At 38.8% G+C, this 11,104-nt stretch overlaps 1 protein-coding gene across 1 annotated transcript; it reads right to left on the reverse strand.

Annotated features, from left to right (window-relative positions):
* Window positions 1-8,346: 8,346 nt before the first annotated feature.
* On the reverse strand, window positions 8,347-10,738 carry LOC104091991 (uncharacterized). The gene is made up of 3 exons (XM_009597455.4): window positions 10,314-10,738; window positions 10,051-10,151; window positions 8,347-8,951 (listed from the first exon to the last, which is right to left on the reverse strand). Exons 1-3 carry the CDS (start codon window positions 10,409-10,411, stop codon window positions 8,509-8,511), a joined length of 642 nt encoding a protein of 213 aa, XP_009595750.1. The 5' UTR covers window positions 10,412-10,738; the 3' UTR covers window positions 8,347-8,508.
* Window positions 10,739-11,104: the final 366 nt, after the last annotated feature.

The following is an 11,104-nucleotide window of genomic DNA, read 5'->3' on the forward strand; positions in this document are numbered from 1 at the left end:
CGGCATGTACCACGGGAACAGAATAATGAGGCCGATGCACTTGCGAATTTGGGGTCGTTGGTCGAGGTGGATGACTCGGGCTCCGGGAATGTTGTTCAACTTTCGAGATCGGTAATCGAAGAAGGTCATGCCGAAATAAATTCTACAAGCTTAACCTGGGATTGGAGAAACAAGTATATTGAATACTTGAAGAGCAGAAAACTCCCATCGGACCCTAAAGATTCCAGAACCCTGCGGACTAAAGCTGCTCGATTCATGTTGGCTTCGGACGGAACGCTGTACCGAAGAACATTCGATGGACCGTTGGTAGTATGCTTGGGTCCGGGAGATACGGATTACATCCTACGGGAAGTGCACGAGGGTACTTGCGGGAATCACTCTGGAGCCGATACATTAGTTCGAAAAATAATCAGGGCGATGTATTATTGGATCGATATGGGCAAAGATGCGAAGGATTTGTTCGTAAATGTGACAAATGTCAAAGGTTTGCGTCGATGATCTACCAACCCGGAGAGCAAGTCCACTCAGTCATATCCCCATGGCCGTTCATGAAGTGGGGAATGGATATTGTCGGCCCTCTGCCATCGACCCCAGGCAAAGCCAAATTCATTTTATTTATGACTGACTATTTTTCTAAATGGGTTGAAGCGCAGGCGTTCGAGAAAATAAGAGAGAAAGAAGTTATAGACTTTATTTGGGACCATATCATATGCCGATTCGGGATACCCGCCGAAATAGTGTGTGACAATAGAAAATAATTCATTGGCAGCAAAGTAACATGATTCCTCGAAGACCACAAGATAAGAAGGACACTATCAACGCCATACCACCCCAGTGGGAATGGACAGGCCGAATCAACGAACAAAACTGTCATTCAAAACTTAAAGAAGAGGTTGGACGACGCTAAAGGGAAATGGAGAGAAATCCTACCCGAAGTCCTTTGGGCATATAGGACGACGTCAAAATCCAGTACGGGGGCGACCCCATTCTCCTTAGTATATGGGTCCGAAGCATTGATACCAGTCGAAGTTGGTGAACCCAGTGCCAGATTTCGATTTGCAATGGAAAAATCAAATAACGAAGCTATGAATACCAGCCTCGAACTATCGGACGAAAGACGAGAAGTTGCTCTCGTCCAATTGGCCGCCCAAAAGTAGCGAATCGAAAGATATTATAATCGAAGAACCAAGCTCCGCCATTTCAAGCCTGGGGACTTAGTGTTAAGAAAAATTACCATCAATACCCGAAATCCGAATGAAGGAAAACTAGGACCGAATTGGGAAGGACCATATCAGGTGCTCGAGAATATCGGAAAGGGATCGTACAGGCTCGGCATTATAAACGGCAAGCAGTTATCAAGCAGCTGGAATGTATCACATCTAAAACGGTATTACTGCTAAGGTACGACATTTCCATATTCGTTTATACTTCAAAACTGACCCCTGCAGAAGTCCGAACAAGGGCTAAGATGGATCTCTAGCTTGAAAGCACGCGTTGCACTCTTTTTCCCTTAGACCGGTTTTATCCCAAATGGGTTTTTCGGCAAGGTTTTTAATGAGGAAACCATTGATTGTGTAGCATTTACAACAATATCCGAGGCCTCGCAAGAGAGTTATTTCACAATAACACGGTTCCAATAGGAAAAATTGTAAGAGCCAAATGGTCGAAGCGAACCATGCTCATATAGATTGGCCCGAACCCGGGCGTGTAATAACGTGCAAAGAAAGTCCTCCTCTTTACCGATATATTATATCCAAGAAAAATTCCTCTATTTCGAGATTCATTATGCAATCAAAATTAAGATAAACTCGACCACTAAGCCTACGAGCTACTTTTATTTCGAGTTTTAGCAAACACTCACTCGACCATTATGCCTACGGGCCACATTACTTCGAGTTCGAATCATTCACTCGACTAAGCCTACGGGCTACTTTTATTTTGAGTTCGAGCAAACACTCACTCGACCATTACGCCTACGGGCTACATTACTTCGAGTTCGAATCATTCACTCGACTAAGCCTACGGGCTACTTTTATTTCGAGTTCGAGCAAACACTCACTCGAACATTATGCCTACGGGCTACATTGCTTCGAGTTCGAATCATTCACTTGACTAAGCCTACAGGCTACTTTTATCTCGAGTTCGAGCAAGCACTCGCTCGATCATTACGCCTACGGGCTACATTGCTTCGAGTTCGAATTATTCACTCGACTACTAAGCCTACAGGCTACTTTTATTTCGAGTTCGAGCAAGCACTCACTCAACCATTATGCCTACGGGCTATATTTCTTCAAGATCAAATCATCGACTCAACTAATAAGCCTAACGGCTATATCGCTCCGAGTTTAAGTAATCGCTCGCTCAGTTACAGAGCCTATGAAGTCCAAATTTGATCAAGTTATTTAAATCATTGTGAAAACATTCATAAGGCGTGAATAAAATCCTCACAAGACAGGAAACAAAAATAGAAGCAAGTCGGCAAAAAAGAAGATATATCTATATACAAATTTATCTGCATGGGTGATTACAACGTAAAAACTAAGAAATATACTTCTCGGTCAGGAGCGGTCTCTTCTATATCAGGCTCCCCCCTATTTTCAGATCCGCTCTTGCTCCCATCTTCATCGTCATCATCATCGCCATCAGAAACCAGAGCTTCAGCATCGACTTCAAGTTCTTTGGCCCTTTTTATCTCTTCAGCGAGATCGAAACCACGAGCATGGATCTCCTCGAGAGTTTCCCTTCGAGATCGGCACTTATCAAGTTTGGCGACCCAATATTCTCGAGTATCGGCGGACTCGGCTGCCTCTCTTTCCTGGACTTGGGCAACTTCAGCATCGGCCCGATAGACGGCCACGAACGCATCTGCATTGGCCTTTACCTTTTCGGCATCAGATTCGGCCTTGGCAAGTACAGAGGCCAACCGAGCCTCAAGCTCCTCAATTCTTCTTACTTTAACCAGGCTTTTGTCCTTCATTTTCTGAAGTTGGGTTTCGGACGATGATAACTGGGCTCGAGCAGTCTCTTTTTAGGCAGCAAAGCGGTTCATACCTTCTTTCCACCACAAAGACTCCGTTCTTATCACGTCGACCTCCTCACGAAGCTTCCCGATCATCTCGATGTTTTGCTGCAGCTGTGAGATCGAAATGTTAGCTATCGTTCCGGTATCAAGCCTATAGGCTTTCAAAAGCATCATTACCTGCTCAGACAAATCAGTCTGATCTCGATAAGCCTTGGCCAGCTCAGTTCGGAGGTCTTTTATTTCCTCTTCTCTCTGCCCTAAGGAAAGTCTAAGGGAGTTCCTCTCGTCAGTAGCCCGTTGTAGGTCGGCCTCGAATCGATGCAACTCATTTTGGGATCGAGAACATTATTCTCGATGAACTGCCGCTGCCTACAAAGAATCAAGAAGTGAAGTTAACGAAAAATGAACATAAATATAGTACCGACAAAATAATTTTAAAAGCTCACCTGATTCAAAACCTGCCGCAATCCGTGAAAAAGATCCGATTCATCACCAACACCGGCAACGTCTTTAATGCCGGTAAATAGGTCACGAAAGGGATCTTCTTCATCGTGAGGCCTGTCTAGATCGAGGGCTCACAGAGCTTGAGCTTCCCGAATCACCCGTGCGAAAAAAGTGGGAAAGGTAGGCGAATCGTCGATTGTTGCTGCCCCAAATGAATCGCCTGGAGCATTCTCCTCGGTTCGAAGGGGTTCGAGGGCCTCCTCGGTCGTATCCCCTGCCCGTTCACTCCAATGAATGTGTCTTCGATATCCGATAGTTTGGGGACTCTACCCGAATCTTTCTCCGGTATATCCTCAGTTCGAGGCGGAGCCTCATAGAGCATCATCGATCCAGCCGCCGATGAGGCATCGGTGGTTCTCTTTGGTCAGACCACCAGCGCGGACTCATCGTTTTCTTCTTCTTCTTCTTCTTCTTCATCCCTTAGGCGCAGAACGGATTCCACGGTCAAAGGAATGATATTTTTGTTCGGCTTACGAGCCATCCTCTTCTTCGGTTTTGGATCTTCCGGAATGGAGGCTCTTTTCCTTTTATTTTCCTTCACCGGCTTTGGGACAGAGGCCGAAATTTCCTTCTTATTGGGCAAGGGCCTCAAAACCGCGTCTTTACCCAAACCTGTATACGGAAAACCTTAATAAAATATTTTGAAAACCACCTCGTTTGGATCAACAAAGAGTACGAGAAATGAGTTTACCGTGATTTTTGGCCTCCCACCGACCCTTTGACAAATCACGTCATGAGCGCTCGACGTATGTGGAGGTCGAAACAAGGGCTCGTACCCAGTTCTTGAGATCGGGAACTGCTCCGGACATCCAGGGAACCGCTACATCACAAAACCAGGAGTGTCGATGAGAGAATAAATGAAAGAACAAAGTAGAAGTAACAGCAAGATCACACTTACGTTTCATATTCTACTCCTCGGAAAAGGGCATCTTTTCAGTCGGAATCAGGTCTGAAGTCCTTACTCGAACGAACCTGCCCATCCAACCCCGGTCCCTGTCCTCGTAAATACTCGAGAACAGAGCCTTGGTAGCCCGACACTGAAGTTTTATTAACCCTCCTTGAAAAAGTCAAGGACGGTACAATCGGATAAGATGGTCGAGGGTGAACGACATCCCCTCGATTTTGCTCACAAAATATCGGATCAGGATAACGATCCGCCACAAAGAAGGATGGACCTGACCTAGGGTTACCTGGTATTGACGACAGAAGTCAATAATAATGGAATCTAGGGGACCTAAAGTGAAAGGGTAAGTATACACATTCAAAAACCCTTTCACGTAAGAAGTGATATCTTCGTGAGGGGTGGGAATTATTACTTCTTTTTCACCTCAATTGCAATCCTTCTTTAGCTGTTTGAGGTGCTTCTCGATTATCGAACACATGTACCTCAATACCGGCTATGGACCGATGAACCTTTATCGACTTTAAAATCTGAAGTAAGAACACACACCCCGGGAACACACTCCTCAGGTCGTGGTTCTGCCGGTGTCTCATCGGTGGCACACAGTGAAGATGAAGCCTTCTCTTTCTGAGGAATGGTTTGTGATGTTTTCGCCATTTTCGAATTCAATGGTTTGTGATAATATCATTATCAAGCTCGAATCGAAATCGAACCATGATGCAGAGTAGATCTATCATGCTGATAATCTAGAGACCAACCAACATTGACCTCGAATCAATTCGAGGGCTCGAGCCAGGATCGGGCTCGAACCAAGATCACGAGCTCGAGTCGAAATCAAGCTCAAACCAAAATCGAGGGTTCTAAGCAAGATCGAGCTCGCAGACAAAAGCCGTTGCAATCCCACTAGAGAGAATCTTGGCAGAAGTTGTGGAAAAGCTGACTTATCATGGGTCTCCCACTGAATGTTTATTTTATTATGCTTAGAGCCAAATCCCTCCACTATAAAAGGGCTTGTTTACCATTTCTGCAAGACAAGTTTTTCTCAGGCTTACACTGTAATAAAAGCACTATATTCTTCTATAGTAAATAATTGTTCTTTCAGATTTCTTAGATTGATTCTATTTGTTGAATCCTAAGATTCATTGTTCCTGACAACCTTAATTATTTTGCATTCTCTACAATCTATACTTACATTTCTATTTATCATTACATTTTGTGTTAAGTTACGCCACATATCCTCGAAACTGCGTATAAATTCTAACTCTATCCATTTTTCTGGTAAACATATATATAATAGTTGGCATGCTAGCTGAGAAGTGGAAATCAAAGGTTAAAAAGTGAAAGTCTCCTTTCAATCAGCTCTAGGGAAAAAGAAAAAGAAAATCACGAAGTGGGGTAAAAATGATAAGTAAGAGTTTAACTTGAATATATACCCATAATTAAAGTTCTAATTATGACAACCTTCTCAATCAAGAAGATGTTTCTAATGATGAGAGGTGACTTTCCAAAAGTTCAGTGGAGTAAAATGGTTTGCAACAACTATGGATCTCCCAAATGGATCTTTATCTTCAGACTAGCAGCACATGGGAGATTGCCCACAAAAGATAGATTGATGAACTGGGGAATTGTTGACAATCAAATGTCCATTATGTGCTTCTCAGACAGAAAATATATCCCACCTGTTTTTCCTATGTGAAGTTTCTGCACAGGTATGGAATAGTTTGCTGCAATGGCAACAAATTGCGAGAAAAAATATGAGTTGGCCAGAAGAACTGAAGTGGGCAGAAATCCACACCAATGGAAGAAGTCCGGGTGCTGAACTCTATAGAATAAGGGTGAAAAGTGGGCCGGTCCAGGCCCGGGACCGGACCGGGACCGCGGGCCAAACGGGCTAAATGGGCCAGGACCGTTTGGCCCGGTTTTAGCGAGCCTGGGCCGGTCTCGTGGGCCGGTCCTATGTTTTGGGCCCGAGACCGTTTAGCCCGCCAGGGCCCGGGACCGGCCCAGTCCCTTAGCGGGCAAAACGGTCCCAATAGCTATTTTTAAAATAATTTTTTTTTTTTAAATATAGTCGTTGGCTATTTATAAAATAATCATTTAATCCCCCAACTTTGTTTTAATCCCAAATTTTTTATAATTACACATTTTCCCTATTTTCAACTATAAATACCCCATCATTCTTTCTTACAAAATCATCAATCTATCACAATCTCTCTCTAATATATATATATATATATATTATACATTTAATATATATAATATACTATATATATATATATATATATATAGTATTGGATTGTGATTACCTTACTGTTACGAGTCATTGGATTGATGTGGATTGGATAATACAAAAGCGCATTATTTCTTATAGAATAATTAATTCACGTCACACAGGGCAGTTTATTGCTAGCACAGTTACAGATATTTATAGATATTTTTGCATTAGTGATAAAATAATGTCAATTTCAATGGATAATGCTACTAGTAACACAAATGCTATAACCTTGCTTACCACTATGTTAAATCCTACATTTAGTAATATTTTTCATGTTAGATGTATTTATCATATTTACCATTTAATTGTGGGTGATGGTATGAGAATTTTAAATATTGAAATTGAAAAGGTTAAAATGGCTCTTAACTGGCTTTTTTATTCAAACCGTAGAAGTAGACTTAGAGAATATTTTAAAAGATGCGATGAATTTGGCCTAAGAGAAAGAAAGGTTCCTAAACCTTGTCCAACTAGATGGAATTACATGTATGAAAGTTTGGTTGTTGCATATGAATATAGAAACCCCATAAACTCAACATTTAATGCACATGTAAGTGATGATGATGAGCACCTTACAAATGGGGATTGGGCTAATGTTAAAATACTTGTAGATTTTTTAGAAAAATTTCATATTGCTACAAATGAATTTTCTGGGTAATACTATCCTACTATTTCTATATATATACATCTTATATATAGTATATAAGATGTATATATAGCTTATCGAATATAGCTTATATATATATATATACTATATATATATATTTAATATATATATATATTATACTATATATACATTTAATATATATACTATACTATATATATATCTTATATATAGTATATAAGATGTATATATAGCTTATTGAATATATTTACTATATATATATTTAATATATATACTATACTATATATACATCTTATATATAGTATATAAGATGTATATATATAGCTTATCGAATATATATACTTCTTATATCGATATACTATATATACATCTTATATACTATATATATTTGAATATCTATACATCTTAGATATTTATTTTAACATCCTGTTGTCTCTAATATCTATTTTTTTTTTAAAATAAAAAAATATTGGACCTACTTAGCCCGTTTAGCCCGCGGCCCGGGACCGTTTAGATCGGGACCAAACGGTCCCGATCCCGGACCGGCCCTTAGAAAAAGCCCGTTTAGGCCCGTTTTAATTTGGGCCCCGGCCCGGGACCGGACCCAGGACCGTTTGGACCGGCCCACTTAACCTGTTTAGGCCCGGGACCGACCCACTTGCCAGCCCTACTATAGAATGACCTTGGCAGCATGTGTATACCATCTATGGATTTAAAGAAATCAAAGGGTCTTTCAGGCTAAGCATACTGGCCATAGGAGCATTGTTAGAAGAATCATTCAAGAAGTATTCTACCGAGGATTGCAAAGGAGCAGACTAATTAAGGAACTCGATAAGCTGAAATTTTATCCTTAATAGCTTAGTCTGTGGAGAGTAATTAGGGAAGATTGGTTGTTATAGTTGATAGGAGTGGCCTGTATTCTTTTTTTTGTTGTTGGAGAGAACTCATCCATAGACTTTCCTTGTTATTTGTACTTACTGCCTTTGGTAATAAAATCTTTTATTTACCAAAAAAACAATATACCCATAATGTTAATAATTTTATACTCTAAATCACTTAAATGAAAACACAGGAGCCCTAAAAAAAAAAAATTATTTTAGTAAACTGAAAAATAAGACATAATATTTTATAACAACAGGTTAAAATATCCATAATATTTAGAAGACAATATGACTGAGAATCCTCTATGTTCTCCTTGGATGATGTGATGTTCGTTTTTGTGCAAAATTTGGTCTTCTACTCACTCGAATGTGATCAATAGGCCTAAAGTCATTACTGTTCCCAAATTTGAGCCTTTTCTTTGGGTGGATAGAATCATTAACAATCTCCACTTGCATTCGATGACTCTTTGGCCTCAAAGATTTTCTCATATGCTCTTTCCTATGCTCCCTAATCGATCTTCTTCTCCCATCAATTTTTCTAGATGAAAAGCTCCCTTCACCTTCAATGTCTTTTTGATGTCTTCTACGTGTAAGAAGAAGTTGCTGAAGCTTGAAACAGAGGAAAGTGCAACAGTAATCTAAGACGGAGAAGCAAGTGGAGAAGCAAGCCCAAGTAGATCTACAGAGTATGTGACAAATGCATTGACAAATTCCCAACTTGTAAAGTAAGTAGAGGAATAACACAACTGCACATAACCAAAGGAAACTTGATTATGTAATCTTTACTATTATGTGTTACTGCTTTAGAATATGTACCAATTCATTCAATATGTGAAATATTTTAAATTTCATTATCCGGTTAGCTTTGAGTCCATCGTATCCTTGTTGTCAGCAAATGATCTAGTATTTGTCCTTGATCCAAATGTTTAAATATAATTTGCCCTGTCTATTTTTGATTGTGATCTAAAATTACTCTCTATCATTTTTTACTTTGGAACTACATTAGGGTCAAGGGAAGATAAGGGGTCATTTGTTAACAACAAAGATATAAATGGTCCTTAGGATAAAATTAAGATATTTTGCACATTAGAAAAGTATTTGAATAATTTTCCCTGTAACAATTCAATCCAGATAATCAAAAAATAGTTAATCTATGGGAACCCTTGCTTTATATATGTGATGCCAGCCATAACGTATCTAGGTTAAGGGATATGGGTTCACGTGAACCTATACTCTTTTCTTTAAATCATGTATAACAATGTTATTCTTCTTTAAAATTACTTAAATATATGTGTGTGCACCCATGCTTAAAGACTCCTCTGGTGCAATAATTATTGGGTGCACCTCTACAAGTGAAATTGACGGTTCTAAGCCCACTTGGGACGGTCTTGTTTTCGGCACAAAGTGTGTGTATAAAAATATATAAATCACTAAAAATTCAAAAAATATATAGTTTTGAACCTATAATTTTAACTGCGTAGTGAATTTGTGGTAAGAGACTAAAGTTAAACTCGTCAAATATAAATTCTAAATCCACCTGTTCACAAAAGTGTAATTATCATCTTGAAACCCTGAATCCGCTTCTAGATGCTATGTATATTTTCGAGAAGCTTTGTGACATTGTTTTAGTAACTTTGCAAACCTTCTAAACAGGTTATTGGGTCCAATGTGCACATGAGTAGCTTTTCGTTTTTTATACTACATTAAAAGTACATTCAATCAATATTGCAAAATTGGGTCCAATGTGCACATGAGTTATCCTGTGCAATCTATGTTTGTGATGTGTGTATTGCTTTGAATAGATTGTAAGCCATGAGAACCAAGTATTGTAATGTAGAAACTCACCGAAATATAATAGGATTGACACCATGGCCGATTTCAGCAGTTGAGAAATGCAAAAGTTCTCTATGTAACATAGAAAATCCCATGTTGGGGCACATACAGAGCTGAAAAATTAATATAAAAAATATAAAATTGTGACAACACTTAAAAAAGGAAATTAAAGAGAGCCAAAAAAAAAAATTTAATTCAAAATAGTCGTTGAAATACTTGATTTGTCAAAATAGAGTAGAAACTGTTGAAGCAAATGAATTACTACTAACATTTACCTGCAAGCCTTTCCAGCCAAAAAATCAAGTGGATGACCAAGCAATTTGCCCAGAATTTCCCCAAAACCTGATAACACTGTACCAATGACATTCCCCATTCTCTATTAAACCTGTTTACTCTCTATCTATCATTTCCTACTGCAAAATCAAATAAACTTGAAAAGTGAATCCGGAATCAAATGAAGGAAAGAATAATCTGACTATACTACTTTAAAAGCGAAAGCATTCCTTCATATATTGAAGCAAATTAAACATTGAATTTGGACTTCCATTAGAAGCAATCAATAACTGTGGATCGGAGAAGAAGCGAAAAAGATAGTTGATAAAATGGCTCTTAATGGAGGGATGGTCAAGGTTAAATATAAGTTTGAAGATCCATCGAATAACTGCTTTCTTTCACGTTTCATATTTGATACTAATTGTTTGGAAACTGCTTTCAATTAAAAACTGTCTGCTAATATAATTATTATTATATTATTATCAGGGGTGGTTGGTTCAAAGGGAAGACCAGTAAAACCTTTGCTTTAGGCCCCCAAAAATATTTTTTATTGTGATTTTTTATTTTTTTTGCTTAGACAATATTGAAGTTTATACAAACTCCTAGTAAAAGTAGAAACAAATACTGTCTATTTCTTAACAATAGAAATATTTTAGAACTATGAATTAACCTACTCAAATCTTCATAAGATCCATGATAACACATTATAAATATGTGGTTAATATCTTAGTAACTTGATTTTTTTTACCAATGTAAATATTAGTACTGCGTATTATATTTTGTAAAATAACTA

Source organism: Nicotiana tomentosiformis, chromosome 4 (assembly GCF_000390325.3).
Source record: "Nicotiana tomentosiformis chromosome 4, ASM39032v3, whole genome shotgun sequence".
In the NCBI taxonomy this organism is placed as follows: domain Eukaryota; kingdom Viridiplantae; phylum Streptophyta; class Magnoliopsida; order Solanales; family Solanaceae; genus Nicotiana; species Nicotiana tomentosiformis.